Source organism: Hyla sarda, chromosome 12 (assembly GCF_029499605.1).
Source record: "Hyla sarda isolate aHylSar1 chromosome 12, aHylSar1.hap1, whole genome shotgun sequence".
Lineage (NCBI taxonomy): Eukaryota > Metazoa > Chordata > Amphibia > Anura > Hylidae > Hyla > Hyla sarda.
The window spans coordinates 55,200,019-55,221,916 of NC_079200.1; the positions used below are offsets into that span (position 1 = coordinate 55,200,019).

General features: G+C 44.3%; 1 protein-coding gene across 5 annotated transcripts in view; it reads left to right on the top strand.

Annotated features, from left to right (window-relative positions):
- Positions 1 to 21,898, top strand: part of ZNF831 (zinc finger protein 831) — a 142,632-nt gene that overhangs the window by 41,935 nt on the left and 78,799 nt on the right. For 4 of the 5 annotated variants that reach the window (XM_056549064.1, XM_056549067.1, XM_056549063.1 and 1 more), the window contains exon 2: positions 14,558 to 17,967. In XM_056549064.1, the coding sequence (XP_056405039.1) occupies positions 14,581 to 17,967 (3,387 nt within the window). In that variant the 5' untranslated portion in view covers positions 14,558 to 14,580. Of the gene's footprint in view, positions 1 to 2,964; positions 3,010 to 14,557; positions 17,968 to 21,898 lie in introns of those variants that run through there. The other variant, XM_056549066.1, reaches the window with a different exon arrangement.

Genomic DNA, 21,898 nt, shown 5'->3' on the forward strand with positions numbered 1-21,898 from the left:
TGGATATACCCGGCATCCTTAACGGGTTAAACATCATGTGCAAGTCCAATATAATACAGTCTCTTTAGCACCGCTTGGAATGTTGCAGTGTTTTAGCCAAATGAATTGTCAGCTGTGAGACCTTATATAGACAGGGCTATGTCATTCCAAATCATGTCCAACCTAAAAAAAGAAGAAGAAACCACTGTGTTAAAAGCTAAGTCAGGAAAAAATATGAATAAGACATTTTCCATGAATCATTTGATGCCTGTGTCTAATGTAAAGACAAATAAGTCACAGGAGACTGATTGCATATACCCAAAGTTGTTATTAAAGCTTAGCAATGTACTAGCAAAACCATTTACAGATTTATTTAACCAGTGAGTGCTAACAGGAGTAGTCCCAGAAGATTGGAAAGTAGCAAATTGTTACGCTTTGCACTCCGGCCAGACAGGCTGGCCATGAGCGCTTCCCCCTCTGTCCTCCCTCCCAGCTGGCGGGACTGGGATTCGCATCACGGGACGCGCCTGCATGTGAATCTCAGCCTGTCATTCACCTCTGCTCCCTGTTGTCCCTCTGGTCCTCTTGCAGCACCCAGAGAATGCCTGTGCCGGAGCTAAGATCTAAGATTTAAAGGGCCAGTGCGCCCTTAATTATTATCTACACCTGCACCTATGCTATAAGTATGAGAACCTCCCACATACCCATACCGGATCTTTGTTTGCCTTAGTGCCCTAGGGAAAGCGTCTGTAGTCTTGCCCTGCTGTGTTCCTGACCCTTTGTTTCATGACCTGACCTTGTTCCTGTGCCGCCTGCCTATTGAACTCCTGCTACGATCCGGACTTCGCATCTGTGCCGCCTGCCTTGACCTTCTTCTATCCAGATCATGAGTTGCCGTATCCCTCCAGTGCCTCGAATCTCTTCAGCCGCCTGTGTGGTCGAGTCGTGCCAGGGGTAGCAACCTGGGTGCCACCTGCTGCAGCAAATCCATCCCGCTTTGCGGCGTGCTCTGGTGAAAACCAGCGGGACCATAGACTCTGCTCTCTGGCACGGCCCACGTAATCTACTGGGAACAGGAGCTGATAAATGTCTGATGTACTAATATAAAATGTTTTGACCATCTCTCTGAAAGAGAGAGCTGTAGGTCTGCTTCCCATTTAGAAACAAAAAAAGGGGACAGTTGAGCTGAAGGCAAAATCAAAAGTGCATGGATCAATGATAGGGAATCAGGGGTTCAGTTGCTATAATCATTGCCTCATAACTTTCATTAGTCATGAGGTGGAAAATCCTAAATTTGCCCTCCCGTATCCACTGACCAAAAATTGGGTCCTTCACCCCTGGAGGAAACACTGGGTGATCTTAGTGGCAGTAAAGATTTGCACACTCTCACATCTGTGCAAGCCATAATGGTGGGGCTGATGGTCGGGTGAGTTTTTAAACCAGTGATCCAGGAGAGCCAGCCTCCAGGAGAACACCAGGAGATACACTGTAAAGGCATATTGGCTGCTTATTCAGTTGATACCCAAGTTTTAAGGCTTACACATCTACACCAGTCTAATGCCCTAGATAGATGAACGAGATGAACGGAAATATAATAACTTCTAAGATCGGGCATATCAATTCAATCCCACCCTCTTTTCACACAAATAGATTCCCCCCCCCCCTAATTAAAGCGATTCTGCAGTGAAACAACCATCTGTAAGAAGACCTGGGGTAATCGTATTGGGATACACTGGAAGGCATAAAGCAATCTCGATAGAATTGACATTTAAAAAATGGCACATCTGCCTAACCACTAAAGGGCATAGTGGGAAACTTAATGGAAACCATACTAAAAAATAGGATTATTGAACATCTAAAATCATGTGGGCCTAGATTTATAAAACTGTGTGAGAAAAATTGGAGTAAATCCCCCCCTGTATCTCCAGAAGAATATACACACAAAGAGAAGAAGCAGCACTCCAAAAAAATATGTGAGGAGTTGGGTGCACACAGTAAATGGTCTCAGTCACAAGGCCTCAAGGTAGATACACAAAAAGAAAAAATCACTGCAGCACTCACAAATAGTGAAAAAATGGTGTTGCTTTTATTCCATCACAGACAGGCAACGTTTTAGATGTGCAATTGCAGCCTTTCTTCAATTGCGCAGCCGAAATGTTGCCTGCCTGTGATCCAAAAGCATATAGATCCTGTGGAGAGAAGAGCTACTAAAACTAGTACATGTATTGCAGGATAAAAATGACCAGGAAAGGTAAAGGACCTTAACGTGTATAGTTTGGAAGAAAGACAAGACAGAGGGGATATGATAGAGACTTTTATATACATAAAGGGAATCAACACTGTAAAGGAGGAGAGCATATTTAAAAGAAGAAAGACTACCACAAGAGGACATAGTTTTATATTAGAGGAGCAAAGGTTTCTGCAGTTATCAGGAAGTATTACTTTACTGAGAGAGTAGTGGATGCATGGAATAGCCTTCCTGCAGAAGTGGCTGCTGCAAATACTACAGCCGCCGAAACCGTTGTTCTGAACAAGAATGTTCAGACTAGATGGGCTGAATGGTTCTTATTTACCAAAACATATTTCCTTTCTTTAAAAAATGTGTAACATTGTGTTTTCACATTCTCATTATAGGGTATTGGGTGCAGAATGAATAGGGAATCTTGAATTGAATTTTTTTTAGCACAAGGCTGCAGCATAACAAAATGGGGGAAAAGTAAAAAGGGTCTGAAAATATACCTATTGCTCCACAATATGTAGTACATATAGTATAGTGGACAGTGCTGGTTAATGTTCTGCACATGATGTGTCTATCATGACTCATGTCTTTGTTGTTTTCTACAGCTACGTTTAATTCCAATTTTCAGTATTTCATTATTGTGAGTCATAACAAGAGCTGCCCGCCCCTCAGTGCTTGTCACATGCTCACGTTTGGGGTTTCTGACTCATTGCTGTGATCTACATAAAAGAAAAAAAACATGAACACTTGAAGAGAGGCAACATACCATGGGAAGAAAAAAGGGCAACCAGGTAGAGTGAACAACTCTGCCACCCTGCCGTAGGCTAGCATGGAACAGATGTCAGACTGATACTAAAAGCGACACTATGCTGGGAGATGGGCTGGTTGAGGGAGTGGCTTGTATTCAGAGTACCTTAGAGAGGAGGGGACTTTCCTAGAGAAGATCCAACAGAAATAAGGGGATTTTAGTGGCTAAAGAATGGGGAGGAGTGGCGTTAACATGTTTAAGAATAATACCGAGAGGATCAAACTCTTTGATAGTTTACAACTGATGGCCATAAATGTATGATTGGCGGAGTCCTAACCCAAGCATACCACTAGAATGGAACTGAGCTTCAGTACCAGGCACAGTCACACTTTTATTGATGGCACTATGTCTATTACTGTTAAATGCTCTGCTTTTTACTGAAGGTCCATGATGTTAAAATTATACTGTTTATAACTCGATGGTCTATCCTGATAGAAACACTGCAGGCACACTTATATACTGTTTAATGTCTAGTGCAGGCACTGAGTAGGCAGAACATGACTCAGGGACTCTGTTCTTTGTGTTCTTTCAATCCTTTTGTTATGTACTGCTCCCTTAGGTCTTAGGGTGGGTTCACACTACGTTTTCTCCCATACAGGAGCGCATACGGCAGGGGGGAGCTAAAACCTCGCGCTCCCGTATGCCTTCGTATGCGCTCCCGTATGTCATTCATTTCAATGAGCTGGCCGGAGTGAAACGTTCGGTCCGGTCGGATCATTTTTGCGCCGTATGCGCTTTTACAACCAGACCTAAAACCGTGGTTGACCACAGTTTTAGGTCCGGTTGTAAAAGTGCATACGGCGCAAAAATTAGCGAGGTTTTAGCTCCCCCCTGCCGTATGTGCTCCCGTATGGGAGAAAACGTAGTGTGAACCCAGCCTTACACTGTTTAATTTAGTGCTGTGAGTAGTACAGGATCCTCTACAGAATTATTGAGATTTATAGTATATATATACTTAAAGGAGTACTCCGGCACGCACTTTTTTCCTTTTATCCCGTCCGGGCTGCAAAATAAAAGAAAACACACTTTCTCTTACCTGCCAGCGAGCCCCCGGAGCTCCGGTACACTCCGGTACAGGTGTTCGGTCCCCGGGCTGTATTCTTCTTACTTCCTGTTAGCCCGGCACGTCACACGGAGCTTCAGCCTATCACCAGGCGCAGCGATGTCCCGCCTCGGCCGGTGATAGGCTGAAGCTCCGTGTGACGTGCCGGGCTAACAGGAAGTAAGAAGAATACAGCCCGGGGACCGAACACCTGTACCGGAGCTTCGGGGGCTTGTTGGCAGGTAAGAGAAAGTGTGTTTTCTTTTATTTTGCAGCCCGGACGGGATAAAAGGAAAAAAGTGCGTGCCGGAGTACTCCTTTAACAGAGATAGAGGTATAAGGTGTACCATAGAGACAGACCATGCCACTATTATGAAGCCTTTAAAAACGGGATCAGCACTAGCTTATTACATCTCCTTTCCTGCTGGCTGGCAAAAACATGTGCAGGACTGCCCTCTTCAGAGGAACTCCAATGTAAGCAAACAAAGAGGGGGGGCAATTGGTTCAATGGTGGTGGTAGAAACAATCACCAGGCCCTTCTGTCCCAGATTGCAGTATTCAGCACTATAGCGTTTGAACATTTTCATGTTTCTTTTCTGATTTAATATTTGGTAGCATCGGATAGCATAACCAAAGCTTCTGCTTGGTAATGTGAGGGTTAAAACAGTTAGCAGTTTCTGTTTGCAGGAGACGTTTTTAAAAGTGAAATTGAATTTCTCAGCTTCCTCTTTCTGTATCTGGTCCAGAACAATGGTACATTCTTTGTGATTAATAGTGTTACCACTTATTATACCAATGTGCACCCAGGACTTCCTATATATTTCATGCACCTGTGGAAAAGTAAGTTATAGGAATTCCTTATACTGGGCCCTAACACTCGCCTGTTGCAGGTGTTCGAGAGCTGGAAGTTTTACATGTCAGGAAATTAATACATAGTTGGGTGTCACATCCTGCCTGAACATCCCTGACAAACAGTATCTGACACATATGTACAACTACAAGAAGCGTAAGGACTGACAAGTGGGATCTTTAATCTCTGATGTGTGGTATGTAAGATGTGGGATCTTAACAATTACTGATGAGTTTTTGAAGAAGACAAGTAATAGTTTCCGAAATATTTTAATACTCTCGTGAGCAGTAGCCCCTCCTACAAAATTCTGCTTCCAGTGTGTGTGATAGAGCTATTCAGCATGGTTCAAAACGGTACAAATGTTACAGCTTTTTGGCAGCTAGCAGGGATCTACCCACAGGTAAATATAGGGGTTGTTTAGCTTCCGTAAATCACGTTTAAAGGGGTACTCCGGTGGAAAACTTGTTTTTATTTTTATAAATCAACTGGTGCCAGAAAGTTAAACAGATTTGTAAATTACTTCTATATAAAAAAAAAATCTTAATCCTTCCAGTACTTTTTAGGGGCTGTATACTACAGAGGAAATGCTTTTCTTTTTGGATTTCTCTTCTGTCACGACCACAGTGTTCTCTGCTGACCTCTGCTGTCCATTCTAGGAACTTCCCAAAGCAGCATATGTTTGCTATGGGGATTTTCTCCTGCTCTGGACAGTTCCTAAAATGGACAGCAGAGGTCAGCAGAGAGCAATGTGGTTGTAACAGAAGAGAAATAAAAAAAAAGAAAAACATTTCCTCTGTAGTACACAGCTGCTAATAAGTACTGGAAGGATTAAGATTTTTTAATAGAAGTAATTAACAAATCTGTTTAGCTTTCTGGCACCAGTTGATTTAAAAAAAAAAATAAAAAATAAATAAATAAAAACATTTTCCACTGGAGTACCCATTTAAAGGGGTATCCAACTATTATCAAGTGACTGTATACAGCTTGGGTAGCAGACTGGTGTGGTTCAACTATAGTCACCTCACTTTTCATGGTAATGAAGGAGCCAGGGCCGCTTTACAAATTTCTCCCTAGCAGATTCTGTGCAGAGAATTGCAACTGAGCTTATGCAGTATTGCAGTATTTGCCCTGCACTTGGATGGCAGCAGTGTCAGTGGACATCTGGCAGACCCTATTTCACGTCTATCTGCAAAAAGACTTGCCATAGCTGTCAAAGGCCAGTTTTAAATGGAATTCCCATCACATACCCTTATGGTATATACATCTTAAATATATGCTTTGCATTGGTTTGGACTGGGGGCTCCCCGCTGATGTCATAAATGAAAAGGAAGCAGCCCCTTTAGCTTTTTCCCTGCACATTGGTGCTCCTGGCCACCTGCTGTTCTGGAAACTGCAACACATATCTATTAAAGTGTAGGGGACACTAAACCAACCTTGATTATTGTAAAGACCCTGTGTTATGCCCCACCCCCTCAGGCCTGCACAGTATATTAGTTTTAATCAGAGTATTTCTTGAAATCACATAGCCAAGTCTAAAGTGACATTGTGAAATTGAGTTATGAGACAATTTCGTTAAGGCCAGAGTTTGGTTAATCCATAGGGAACTTTGGAAATTAAGTGCTCTAATACAGCTCATTTGTGTTTTAATTTAGGAAAGGTTAACATGCATATATATATATATATATATATATATATATATATATATATATATGTATATGTTTTTCTTTAAAGGGGTATTCCAGGCAAAAACTTTTTTTTATATATCAACTTGCTCCGGAAAGTTAAACAGATTTGTAAATTACTTCTATTAAAAAAACCTTAATCCTTCCAATAGTTATTAGCTTCTGAAGTTGAGTTGCTGTTTTCTGTCTAACTGCTTTCTGATGACTCACGTCCCGGGAGCTGTCCAGCTCCTATGGGGATATTCTCCCATCATGCAAGGGATATTCTCCCATCATGCACAGCTCCCGTGACGTGACATCATCATTGAGCAGTTAGACAGAAAACTTCAGAAGCTAATAACTATTGGAAGGATTAAGATTTTTTAATAGAAGTAATTTACAAATCTGTTTAACTTTCCGGAGCCAGTTGATATATAACAAAAAGTTTTTGCCTGGAATACCCCTTTAATTCTGTTAGTGTCGTCTACACATGGAACTAGCCAAGTGTAAATGTATATTTTTTTCTCTATTTATTGTGCTGCTGGCCTGGTTATAATGTTCTGAAGGAAGACTCTCTGGCTCCATGCCATAGGAAGGGCGGTTTACTGTAATAGGAGTATTAGGGATAATGTGTGTATCTGAGCCAAGAAGAACAGCTTATCAGCCATTATTGAACAAACTGAAGGTCAAAACACAGACCCTGGGACATGAAATGAGTATATGAAAAGTAAAGTATTTAATCTACACTGAATAGTTATTAGTTCTTTAGTGTAAATGAGTTATAATAATAATAATATTATAAATAATATTGGTAATATATGGACCTTTAACCTACTGAGAATAAGTAAGATAAGGTATGCATACTGTTGTGGAATACATAGGGGTTGTCTGCTTTATACAAATTATTTTTATTACAAGGGATCCCCAACAATAAACTGATCACATGTTGCCTCGCTGGTGGGCCCTTAAAGGGGTACTCCTGTGCTCCAGCGTTCTGAACATTTTATTCAGAACGCTCGTAACTGGAGGCCATGATTGTACAGTCATGGCCCCTCATGACGTCACACCAGGCCCCCTCCATTCATGTCTATGGGAGGGGGCGTGTCGATAGACATGGATGGAGGGGGTGTGGTGTGACGTCACAAGGGGGCAACACGACCACTGCAGCAGGAACCCAGCGTTTATTTAGAATGCTGGGTGCTGCGGTAGATCCCTGGGGGCCCCAGCAGCGAAACCCCCACGTTCAGACATCTTTAAGCTATTAAGTATAATGCTATTAGGTATTAGGGATTGACCGATTATCGGCACGGCCGATATTATTGGCCGATACTCATGTTTTTTCCCGTTATCGGTATCGGCTTCTAACCTGCCGATAATGCCGATAATGCTGAAAACAAGGCGTGCGCACGAATCGCGGGACCTTAGTCCCGGCCCTGAACTTCAGGCCGGGACTGAAGTTCCGCGATTCCTGCGCACGCCTTGTTTTGCCGTGCGGAGCAATTGCCTGACAGCTGACAGCATGGTAGAGAGGAAGCTGTCAGCTGACCCGCTCCTCCACTCCCAGGCCAGCGTGATGACATCCCATCATCGCGCCGGCGCCCGGAGATCACGTCCCTGCAGCTCTCACTTACAGTACAAGAACGTAGCAGCGTGTGAGGTCAGCACTGCACTGTATGGGTGGACGGGCAAATTATAAGTGAGGGGGGCAAATATAAGTGAGGGGCACATATCAGGGGGGGTATTATATGTGAGGAACACAGGACAGGGGGGATTATATGTGGGGGGCACATGACAGCCCCCCTGTCATATGCCCATATAATGCCCCCCTGACTTATAATACCCTCTGTCCAGTGCCCCTCACATATAATGCCCCATGTCCTTTGCCCCTCACATATAATGCCCCCTGAGGAGGCAGGACATGGGGCATTATATGTGAGGGGCACTGGACAGGGGGCAATTGTTACGCCGAGCGCTCCGGGTCCCCGCTCCTCCCCGGAGCGCTCGCTACATCCTCGCTACGGCAGCGCCCCGGTCAGATCCACTGACCGGGTGCGCTGCGATACCGCCTCCAGCCGGGATGCGATTCGCGATGCGGGTGGCGCCCGCTCGCGATGCGCACCCCGGCTCCCGTACCTGACTCGCTCTCCGTCGGTCCTGTCCCGGCGCGCGCGGCCCCGCTCCCTAGGGCGCGCGCGCGCCGGGTTTCTGCGATTTAAAGGGCCACTGCGCCCCTGATTGGCGCAGTTGTTCTAATTAGTGTGTTCACCTGTGCACTCCCTATATATACCTCACTTCCCCTGCACTCCCTCGCCGGATCTTGTTGCCATCGTGCCAGTGAAAGCGTTTCCTTGTGTGTTCCTAGCCTGTGTTCCAGACCTCTTGCCGTTGCCCTTGACTACGATCCTTGCTGCCTGCCCCGACCTTCTGCTACGTCCGACCTTGCTCTTGTCTACTCCCTTGTACCGCGCCTATCTTCAGCAGTCAGAGAGGTTGAGCCGTTGCTAGTGGATACGACCTGGTTACTACCGCCGCTGCAAGACCATCCCGCTTTGCGGCGGGCTCTGGTGAATACCAGTAGTAACTTAGAACCGGTCCACTAGCACGGTCCACGCCAATCCCTCTCTGGCACAGAGGATCCACCTCCTGCCAGCCGGCATCGTGACAGTAGATCCGGCCATGGATCCCGCTGAAGTTCCTTTGCCAGTTGTCGCCGACCTCACCACGGTGGTCGCCCAGCAGTCACAACAGATAGCGCAACAAGGCCATCAGCTGTCTCAACTGACCGTGATGCTAGAGCAGCTACTACCACAGCTTCAGCAATCATCTCCTCCGCCAGCTCCTGCACCTCCTCCGCAGCGAGTGGCCGCTTCCGGCCTACGACTATCCTTGCCGGATAAATTTGATGGGGACTCTAAGTTTTGCCGTGGCTTTCTTTCACAATGTTCCCTGCACTTGGAGATGATGTCGGACCAGTTTCCTACTGAAAGGTCTAAGGTGGCTTTCGTAGTCAGCCTTCTCTCTGGGAAAGCTCTGTCATGGGCCACACCGCTCTGGGACCGCAATGACCCCGTCACTGCCTCTGTACACTCCTTCTTCTCGGAAATTCGAAGTGTCTTTGAGGAACCTGCCCGAGCCTCTTCTGCTGAGACTGCCCTGCTGAACCTGGTCCAGGGTAATTCTTCCGTTGGCGAGTACGCCATACAATTCCGTACTCTTGCTTCCGAACTATCCTGGAATAATGAGGCCCTCTGCGCAACCTTTAAAAAAGGCCTATCCAGCAACATTAAAGATGTTCTGGCCGCACGAGAAATTCCTGCTAACCTACATGAACTCATTCATCTAGCCACTCGCATTGACATGCGTTTTTCCGAAAGGCGTCAGGAGCTCCGCCAGGATATGGACTTTGTTCGCACGAGGCGTTTTTTCTCCCCGGCTCCTCTCTCCTCTGGTCCTCTGCAATTCGTTCCTGTGCCTCCCGCCGTGGAGGCTATGCAAGTTGACCGGTCTCGCTTGACACCTCAAGAGAGGACACGACGCCGCATGGAGAATCTTTGCCTGTACTGTGCCGGTACCGAACACTTCCTGAAGGATTGTCCTATCCGTCCTCCCCGCCTGGAAAGACGTACGCAGACTCCGCACAAAGGTGAGACAGTCCTTGATGTCAACTCTGCTTCTCCACGTCTTACTGTGCCTGTGAGGATATCTGCCTCTACCTTCTCCTTCTCTACTATGGCCTTCTTGGATTCCGGATCTGCAGGAAATTTTATTTTGGCCTCTCTCATCAACAGGTTCAACATCCCGGTGACCAGTCTCGCCAGACCCCTCTACATCAATTGTGTTAACAATGAAAGATTGGACTGTACCATACGTTACCGCACGGAGCCCCTCCTAATGTGCATCGGACCTCATCACGAAAAAATTGAGTTTTTGGTCCTCCCCAATTGCACTTCCGAAATTCTCCTTGGACTACCATGGCTTCAACGCCATTCCCCAACCCTTGATTGGTCCACAGGGGAGATCAAGAGCTGGGGTACCTCTTGTTTCAAAGACTGCCTTAAACCGGTTCCCAGTACTCCCTGCCGTGACCCTGTGGTTCCCCCTGTAACCGGTCTCCCTAAGGTCTATATGGACTATGCTGACGTATTTTGCAAAAAACAAGCTGAGACTTTACCTCCTCACAGGCCTTATGACTGTCCTATTGACCTCCTCCCGGGCACTACTCCACCCCGGGGCAGAATTTATCCTCTGTCCGCCCCAGAGACTCTTGCTATGTCTGAATACATCCAGGAAAATTTAAAAAAGGGGTTTATCCGCAAATCCTCCTCTCCTGCCGGAGCTGGATTTTTCTTTGTGCCCAAGAAAGATGGCTCCCTACGTCCTTGCATTGACTACCGCGGACTTAATAAAATCACGGTAAAGAACCGCTACCCCCTACCTCTTATCTCTGAACTCTTTGATCGCCTCCAAGGTGCCCACATCTTTACCAAACTGGACTTAAGAGGTGCTTATAATCTCATCCGCATCAGGGAGGGGGACGAATGGAAAACTGCATTTAACACTAGAGATGGACACTTTGAGTATCTGGTCATGCCCTTTGGCCTGTGCAACGCCCCTGCCGTCTTCCAAGACTTTGTTAATGAAATTTTTCGTGATCTCTTATATTCCTGTGTTGTTGTGTATCTGGACGATATTCTGATTTTTTCTGCCAACTTAGAAGAACACCGCCAGCATGTCCGCATGGTTCTTCAGAGACTTCGAGACAATCAACTTTATGCCAAAATGGAGAAATGTCTGTTTGAATGTCAATCTCTTCCTTTCCTAGGATACTTGGTCTCTGGCCAGGGACTACAAATGGATCCAGATAAACTCTCTGCCGTGTTAGATTGGCCACGCCCCTCCGGACTCCGTGCTATCCAACGTTTTTTGGGGTTCGCCAATTATTACAGACAATTTATTCCACATTTTTCCACCATTGTGGCTCCTATCGTGGCTTTAACCAAGAAGAATGCCAATCCTAAGTCCTGGCCTCCTCAAGCGGAAGACGCTTTTAAACGGCTCAAGTCTGCCTTTTCTTCTGCTCCCGTGCTCTCCAGACCTGACCCATCTAAACCCTTCCTATTGGAGGTTGATGCCTCCTCAGTGGGAGCTGGAGTGGTCCTTCTACAAAAAAACTCTTCCGGGCATGCTGTTACTTGTGGTTTTTTTTCTAGGACCTTCTCTCCGGCGGAGAGGAACTACTCCATCGGGGATCGAGAGCTACTGGCCATTAAATTAGCACTTGAGGAATGGAGGCATCTGCTGGAGGGATCAAAATTTCCAGTTATCATTTACACCGATCACAAGAATCTCTCCTATCTCCAGTCTGCCCAACGGCTGAATCCTCGCCAGGCCAGGTGGTCTCTGTTCTTTGCCCGTTTTAATTTTGAAATTCACTTTCGCCCTGCCGACAAGAACATTAGGGCCGATGCTCTCTCTCGTTCCTCGGATGCCTCGGAAGTAGAGCTCTCTCCGCAACACATCATTCCTCCTGACTGCCTGATCTCCACTTCTCCAGCCTCCATCAGGCAAACTCCTCCAGGGAAGACCTTCGTTTCTCCACGCCTACGCCTCGGAATCCTCAAATGGGGTCACTCCTCCCACCTCGCAGGCCATGCGGGCATCAAAAAATCCTTGCAACTCATCTCTCGTTTCTATTGGTGGCCGACTCTGGAGACGGATGTTGTTGATTTTGTGCGGGCCTGCACTGTCTGTGCCCGGGATAAGACTCCTCGCCAGAAGCCTGCTGGTCTCCTTCATCCTCTGCCTGTCCCCGAACAGCCTTGGTCTCTGATTGGTATGGACTTTATTACAGACTTACCCCCATCCCGTGGCAACACTGTTGTTTGGGTGGTCGTTGATCGATTTTCCAAGATGGCACATTTTATTCCTCTTCCTGGTCTTCCTTCAGCGCCTCAGTTGGCAAAACAATTTTTTGTACACATTTCTCGTCTTCACGGTTTGCCCACGCAGATCGTCTCGGACTTTTTTTTTGGTTGATTGGGAGGGTTGTGGTCCTGAAGAGAGATCCTGGGAACCTGAGGACAATATCCTAGACAAAAGTCTGGTCCTCAGGTTCTCAGGCTCCAAGAAGAGGGGGAGACCCAAGGGGGGGGGGGTACTGTTACGCCGAGCGCTCCGGGTCCCCGCTCCTCCCCGGAGCGCTCGCTACATCCTCGCTACGGCAGCGCCCCGGTCAGATCCACTGACCGGGTGCGCTGCGATACCGCCTCCAGCCGGGATGCGATTCGCGATGCGGGTGGCGCCCGCTCGTGATGCGCACCCCGGCTCCCGTACCTGACTCGCTCTCCGTCGGTCCTGTCCCGGCGCGCGCGGCCCCGCTCCCTAGGGCGCGCGCGCGCCGGGTCTCTGCGATTTAAAGGGCCACTGCGCCCCTGATTGGCGCAGTTGTTCTAATTAGTGTGTTCACCTGTGCACTCCCTATATATACCTCACTTCCCCTGCACTCCCTCGCCGGATCTTGTTGCCATCGTGCCAGTGAAAGCGTTTCCTTGTGTGTTCCTAGCCTGTGTTCCAGACCTCTTGCCGTTGCCCCTGACTACGATCCTTGCTGCCTGCCCCGACCTTCTGCTACGTCCGACCTTGCTCTTGTCTACTCCCTTGTACCGTGCCTATCTTCAGCAGTCAGAGAGGTTGAGCCGTTGCTAGTGGATACGACCTGGTTACTACCGCCGCTGCAAGACCATCCCGCTTTGCGGCGGGCTCTGGTGAATACCAGTAGTAACTTAGAACCGGTCCACTAGCACGGTCCACGCCAATCCCTCTCTGGCACAGAGGATCCACCTCCTGCCAGCCGGCATCGTGACAGCAATATATGTGAGGGGCACAGGACAGGGGGTATTATAAGTCAGGGGGGCATTATATGGGCACATGACAGGGGTGGGTTGTCATGTGCCCCCACATATAATCCCCCCGTCATGTGCCTCTCATACATAATACCCCCTGTCCTGTGATCCCCACATATAATGCCCCATGTCCTGTGTTTCTCACATACAATGCCCCCATCATGTGCCCCCACATATAATGCCCCCTGACATGTGCCCCTCACATATAATGCCCCCTGTTCTGCACCCTCAGGGGGCATTATATGTGAGGTGCACAGGACATGGGGCATTATATATGAGGGGCACAGGACAGGGGGTATTATAAGTCAGGGGGGCTTTATACAGGCAGGGGGAGAGAAGTAAGTGGTGGCGGCGGTCTCTAGCACCGCAAAAGCCGCTACAGTTCATTGATTTAAAGCGTCCACTTTATATCAGTGATCTGCAGCGGCTTCGGGGGGGGGAGAGAAATAGCCTATAATTTATACCGGAATATCGGTATAAATAATCGGCTATCGGCCTTAACCTCCACAGATTATTGGTATCGGCCCTAAAAAATCGATATCGGTCGATCCCTGTTAGGTATAAATGTGGGTAAATAGTAGCAAGTAATCAGTTTCCACTGCAGTGTCTCCACAGGTAGATTAAATAATTACACAGTTCCCTTTTAAATCAATGGGTTGAACAGGTAGTGTATGGATATATTGGGTCATCCAGAGTAAAAAATGCTTTTTATAGCAAATCTGTCAACTCCATAATAGGTTATTTATAACAGGTTTTCTAATGCAAATATTTCTTTTTATGTCCATAAGGGTCCTTTGGTTTCCTTCCAAATCACATTCATAAGGGAAATTCTTATGACCTGAAACACAAGATGATGTAGCACTACACTAGCATTTTCGTATGAACCAACCATAAATAAATATATGATAAGTTCTCTTCCTTTAGAATTGTAGTTGTATGCATTCTTTTATAGTGAACCCATGCATGGCAATTTTACATATGTATTTTATGTATCTCAATTTTGTGGTTGATTCTAGAAATACCATTCCAACAGCGAACTAGATGAAAATTTTTATTCATTTATATTTTATCTGCAGATACAGCATAGAAGCATTTAGGAATGGATGCATCAAGTATATCGGTTTCGTCCTCCAGCTTAGCATGGCCTTCATGCACAACAAATACATTACCAAACAATGATAACCACCAGTCCTCCACAAGAGAAGAAAGAACATCTCCACAAGCCGTGGTTCTAAATGGCCTAAGCCTTCCTGTAGTTCAGATTGCACAACAAGAAGGTCAACAGACACCCTTTCAACTGGCATCAGGTGGTACCAGCTTTGCGATTGAAAATGCCAATCTATCTGTGATATTTACCCCTCAGCCTCAAACTGTTCTCCAAAAAACTCCACAGACTCTCACACTGAACATTGTCAACCCTTTACCAATTCTGAGCCCGACTTCCCCAGCTGGCTTCATGGGTGCAAACTCAGGAAAATCAAAAAGTGTTGGAAAGCACATATGTGGCCATTGTGGTCGGGACTGCTTGAAGCCAAGTGTCCTTGAGAAACACATTCGGTCACACACTGGGGAGCGACCCTTTCCCTGCAACATTTGCGGTGTCTCATTTAAAACTCAAAGCAACCTTTACAAACATAGAAGGACACAAACTCATGTTAATAATGTCAAGCAGAGCTGTGACTCTGATTGTGGTAGTTGCCATGAAGATAAACTTCATGAACAAGTTGAACACCACACTAGTTTTGACATCAGCAGTGGAATGAGGGATGTTTGTATAAATAATAATCCAGTACATGAAAGTGATAGTATACCAGGAAAGAAAGAAGATGTATCAATACTATCATCTTTAAGAATCCATGGCAAGACACATGCAGATAATGATTCTGATCCAAAGTCTACAGCTTCAATTAGGCATGGTCAACTACAGAGGCAACATGAAGCCAGTGTAGATAAGCAATGGGATGGTCCTCTTTCTGAAAGGAAACTTAAAAAATGTGAAAGCACAGATTCTGGATACTTATCCCATTCAGACAGTGCAGATCTTCAGATGTTTGCTGGAAGCCCTCTTCATAGTCTTAGTGAGTGCAGTATGGAATCAGAAAACATGCTTGGTATTGGTTCTGTGGAAAGTGAGGATAAGTCCTCATCCTCACACAAGAAGAACTTGGAGGAACATATCTCCATGCTGATCTCTAACAATAAAGTGGTTGTGGATAACACACACTTGGACAATGTTCGTCCTCGAAAAACTGCTCTGTCAAAGCAAGGTAGCATTGACCTGCCAATGCCATATACTTTTAAAGACTCCTTCCACTTTGAAATCAAGTCGCTTGATGCCAGCAGAAAGAAGGTGGCTCTTTGCTCTACCAAATCTACTTTCACTCCATCAGAGAAGAACAAGCCTCTGTTTTTTCACTCAGTACCAACCCAGATCTCTACAACTATAGAGAACATAATATTGTCTCGAAGCAATTCCTTGCCATTTGTAGAAAGTGGCAAATTGAAAGACAGATTGACAATACATAACATTAAATCACATGGCTCTGGAAAACAACATTTAAATGCAAGCTATGGCAATTTATTACTGTCCAACACTGCCACAGCCTGCACAGTTGATTTTTCATGCAGCCATCCCCGTGGGCTTGTTAGACAAGCTGCCGTAGATGAGATGCATATTGGCATTGGTTCTGACAATACCACTTCAGGAGAAATTAAGGAAAAGACAAAGGTTGCAGTTGATCAATTATCCTCAAAGTTGAAAACAGCAATTAAAAAAGGTGGACAAAAAAAATTAAACATGTTTTCTCATGAAAAATGGCAAATGTATGGGGATGAAACATTCAAGAAGTTTTATCAGAAAATGAAGAAGAATGATCAGGTTAAGAAAACAAAACAAGAAAATTCAGAATCTACATGTCTGATCAATAATGAAGTATGCTTACAGGCAGCTTGTGAACTGGACAAGTCATCTGAAAATCTTGCCTCTATGTCTTCTCCAACTTCAAACCTGCAGCTTACATATACATCTGCAATGACCTTAGCTGGCAAAGGAATGAATGTTCCTGCATCTACTGAAGTCCCCCAAGTAACTCTAAATGATGAAAGTGGTGATCAAGGAAACCATCCCGAAGCTAAGCTACAAAGTAACCTAAAAATATCCAAAGGTGATATTAATAGTTCACAAAATGTTCTGGTAAATGTTCCAAGTTCTTCTACTGGTGTCACTGATAACTCAGGTACTGTAGTAACTGGAAATCAGCAGAAAGTACCAAGTATTTCAAGTATTCATGACTGTTTAGATGTTAATTATACTGACAATTACCAAAGCAATGAAATCTCTCCATCAGACAGCAAAAAACCTAAGGTAGCCCAGTTGAAAGGGGAGATATTGTATAGTGTTTCCTTGGACATTGCAGAAGATAGCATTGAACATCAGAATAAAAGTGTGGATGACTTAACAGATAGTGGAAATATTACAAGAATGCTAGGTGGTGAAGGGACTAAGAAAGTCTTATCTTGTCAATTACTTTCCACTATCCTTTCCCATGCAGAAGATTCTAGACAAATACAGTCAAATAAAAGTCGACTTTTCAGCCCAACTACTCAACCGCCATTAGCATTGAAAGAAACTTTATTTTCACCCAGATATTTAATAAAATTTCACTTCACTGGAGCTTCTTTAAATGAACCTGTCATACAGTCAAACCAGCCAGCAGTTTCTGGTTGTATCTCAAGAGATACTGATATGTTCAACTTAAGTCATCCAACCTTTCTTGAAAACCAGCCACAAAAGATGCAGAAACATGAGTCTGTTATTGCTCCCTTTGGAAAGATACGTCTTAATGAAGAATGTGTTTCTATATGTTGCGCCTCAAAGATATCCCAACATCTAGTACAGAACAAAAGCTTAGACACTCAAAAAGTCAGGTTAGATAGCACATATCCAGAGAGACATAATACATTTCAGAACCGTAGAGTAGTGACTGAGGGCCACAGAGTGGCGAAAGCCCAAATATCTAAACAAATAGAGTTGAAGTCTACTATGGTTTTATCAAACAGCTCAACCATGTCAGCCAATGAGGTTACAAAACCCTCTCAAGACCAATTTCTTCTAGATATAATTCAGCCTGGACAAACTTGTTGGAAACCACTTAATACAACTGAATTACTAAACTGGGAAAACTCATTGTCCTCCACGACATGCACCCATTCACCATCAGGTATCTGTAGTGTTAAAGTCACACAAGTCAGCTTCTCAACAATGAACACAGAACCTAAATCTACATGGTGCTGGTTGGACAGATGTCTACCCTTTCCAGCAGAGCAAAAGGAAAAGTCATATTCAGTTTATGCTTCATTGTCAAGTAATACCTTTAAAGAAATGAGGTCTGAACTTAATGGAAGAATTGAGAATAACATGAACAACAGGACAACCTTCAATGACCAATCAATGATGTCTTCACTTCTGATGTCAGTAAAAGAAAAGGTATTTAAGACAAATTAGCAAATTATATGTGAGGGGCGCATAATGGGGGTATTATATGGGAGGGGGCACATGATGGGGGCATTATATGGGAGAGAGCATTAAGAAAGGCATAATATGTGGGGGGCGCATGATGGGGGCATTATATGCGAGGGGCGCATAATGGGGGCATTATATGTGAGGGGCGCATGATGTGGGCATTATATGTGAGAGCGCATGATGGGGGCATTATATGTGAGGGGCACATGATGGGGGCATTATATATGAGGGGTGCATAATGGGGGCATTATATGTGAGGGGCGCATGATGTGAGCATTATATGTGAGGGGCGCATGATGGGGGCATTATATTTGAGGGGCGCATGATGGAGGCATTATATGAGAGGGGCGCATGATGGGGGCATTATAGGTGAGGGGGGCATGCGGCCCAGCCTCACCCAGCCTCTACCTCCAGTCGCCCCAGATAATTAGAATTTGCACTAGGAAGTGTAGAGAGATCAGGGAGGTGAGTAATGCTTCTCTGAATCTTTTCAACTAGTCTGCCCCTTTTAATAAAATTATTTGGCCAGACAACCCCTTTAAACTCCCTATTTATCCAAGGTGTGTAAACTGTTTATAAATATAAAACCATGGATGACTCTATTAAAAAAATCATGTAAATTTGTTAGGGATTGTTTATAAAACATGTAAACTTGCCACCTTAGTCCATAGATGCACAGTGTTAGATGCACAGAGTAAGTGCCTATTTCAGTTTTTGTCTGTGTGCTGGATGCAAAAAAAACAACCATAAGCAATAATCTGGGATCTTGCTAGTTCTGCGATATGCTGGTAAGACTTTAACTGAACAGATACAGCGGGTGAAATAAGTATTGAACACATGAAGATTTTTCTTACCACATATTTTTCCAAAGGTGCTATTGGGGTTCGTTTAACCCCTTAACGACAATGGACTTAAATGTATGTTATGGTGCCGTGGTACTTAGCGCACCATGATGTACTTTAATGACAGTGATCACCTGATCGGTGTTCGCGTCATGCACAGCAGGTCCCAGCTGCTATCAGCAGCCAGGGACCCACCAGTTATGGCAGACATCAGCAATCGCGCTGATATCAGCCATTAACCCCCTCAGATGCCATGTTCAACACAGATCAGGGGATCTGTGGCAGTGCGGCAATTAAAATGGATGATCGGAGTGCCCACATCGCTTCCGTGGGGATCCGATCACCTGCCTCCAGCCATCTCCAGGGGACATCTGCTCTGGTCTGAGATCGGGCAGACCAAAGCAGAGGATCGCTGATAATACTGATCAGTGCTATGCCTTATGCATAGAACTGAACAGTGTTAGCAGTCAACTGATTGCTATAAATAGTCCCCTATGGTGACATAAAAATTGTAAAAAAAAAAGTTTTTAAAAAGTTTTTAAAAAAGAGGAAATTTTTTAAAAATCCCCTCCCTCGATAAAAATGTAAATAGTCCCTTTTTCCCATTTTACCCCCAAAAAGCATAAAAAAAAAAGATTAATAAACATATTTGGGATTGCCGCATGCATAAATGTCCAAACTATGAAACTATAATGTTAATTATACCGCATGGTGAATGGCATAAACCTAAAAAAGAAAAAGTCCAAAATTTCTGTCACATTTTATTAAAATTTTTTTTTTTTTATAAAAAATGATTAAAAAGTAAAATACAAGCAACAATGGTACTCATAAAAACTACAGGTCACAGTGCAAAAAAAATGAGCCCTCATACTGCCCCGTATACGGAAAAATTACAATGTTATAGGTGGTCAAACAGGGAAATTTTAAACATACTAATTTTGTTAAAATAGTTTTTTTTTAAGTGGTACAATAATAGAAAAGTATATAACATGGGTATCATTTTAATTGTATTGAACCACAGAATAAAGAAAACATGTAATTTTTACTGTAAAGTGTACAACGTGAAAACAAAACCTTAAAAAATTTCATAAATTGTGGTTTTCTTTTCAATTACTCCACATAAATAATGTTTTTTTGGTTGCGTCGTACATTTGATGGTAAAATGAGTGATGTCATTACAAAGTAAAATTGATGATGCACAAAACAAGCCCTCATTATGGGTCTGTGTATGAATATATGAAAGAGTTATGATTTTTAGAAGGCAAGGAGGAAAAAACAAAAATGCAAAAATAAAATTGGCCTAGTCCTTAACCCCTTAACGACGCAGGACGTATATTTACGTCCTGCGCCGGCTCCCGCGATATGAAGAGGGATCGCGCCGCGATCCCGCATCATATCGCGTCGGTCCCGGCGCTCATCAACGGCCGGGACCCGCGGCTAATACCACACATCGCCGATCGCGGCGATGTGCGGTATTAACCCTTTAGAAGCGGCGGTCAAAGCTGACCGCCGCTTCTAAAGTGAAAGTGACCCGGCTGCTCATTCGGGCTGTTCGGGACCCCCGCGGTGAAATCTCGGCGTCCCAAACAGCTGACAGGACACCGGGATGGCCCTTACCTGCCTCCTCGGTGTCCGATCGGCGAATGACTGCTCAGTGCCTGAGATCCAGGCAGGAGCAGTCAAGCGCTGATAACACTGATCACAGGCGTGTTAATACACGCCTGTGATCTGTGTAAAAGATCAGTGTGTGCAGTGTTATAGGTCCTCATGGAAAAAAAATGTAAAAAAAAAAGTGTTAATAAAGGTCATTTAACCCCTTCCCTAATAAAAGTTTGAATCACCCCCCTTTTCCCCAAAAAAAATAAAACAGTGTAAAAACAAATAAAAATAAACATATGTGGTATCGCCGCGTGCGTAAATGTCCGAACTATAAAAATATATCATTAATTAAACCGCACGGTCAATGGCATACGCGCAAAAAAATTCCAAAGTCCAAAAAAGCGTATTTTGATCACTTTTTATACCATTAAAAAATGAATAAAAAGTGAACAAAAAGTCTGATCAAAAAAAAATCATACCGATAAAAACTTCAGATCACGGCGCAAAAAGTGAGTCCTCATACCGCCCTGTATGTGGAAAAAAAAAAAGTTATAGGGGTCAGAAGATGACATTTTTAAACGTGTAAATTTTCCTGCATGTAGTTAGGATTTTTTCCAGAAGTGCGACAAAATCAAACCTATATAAGTAGGGTATCATTTTAACCGTAAGGACCTACAGAATAATGATAAGGTGTAATTTTTACCGAAATATGCACTGTGTAGAAACGGAAGCCCCCAAAATTACAAAATGGCGTTTTTTCTTCGATTTTGTCGCACAATGATTTTTTTTTCCGTTTCGCCGTGCATTTTTGGGTAAAATGACTAATGTCACTGCAAAGTAGAATTGGCGACGCAAAAAATAAGCCATAATATGGATTTTTAGGTGGAAAATTGAAAGGGTTATGATTTTTCAAAGGTAAGGAGGAAAAAACGAAAGTGCAAAAACGGAAAAACCCTGAGTCCTTAAGGGGTTAAAGGGGTACTCCCATGGAAAACTTTTTTTTTTTAAACCAACTGGTGCCAGAAAGTTAAACAGATTTGTAAATTACTTCTATTAAAAAAATCTTAATCCTTTCAGTACTTTATTGGGGCTATATACTACAGACGAAATGCTCATCTTTTTAGATTTCTCTGATGTCATGACCACAGTGCTCTCTGCTGACATGCCTGTCCATTTTAGGAACTGTCCAGAGTAGGAAAAAATCCCCATAGCAAACATATGCTGCTCTGGTCAGTTCCTAAAATGGAAAGCAGAGGTCAGCAGAGAGCATTGTGGTCATGACATCAGAGAAATCTAAAAAGAAAAGCATTTCCTCCGTAGTATATAGCCCCTAAAAAGTACTGGAAGGATTAAGATTTTTTAATAGAAGTAATTTGCAAATCTGTTTAACTTTCTGGCACCAGTTGGTACTGGCAAACTTAACATAAATGAAGGAAGTATGAATGGGCAAATTT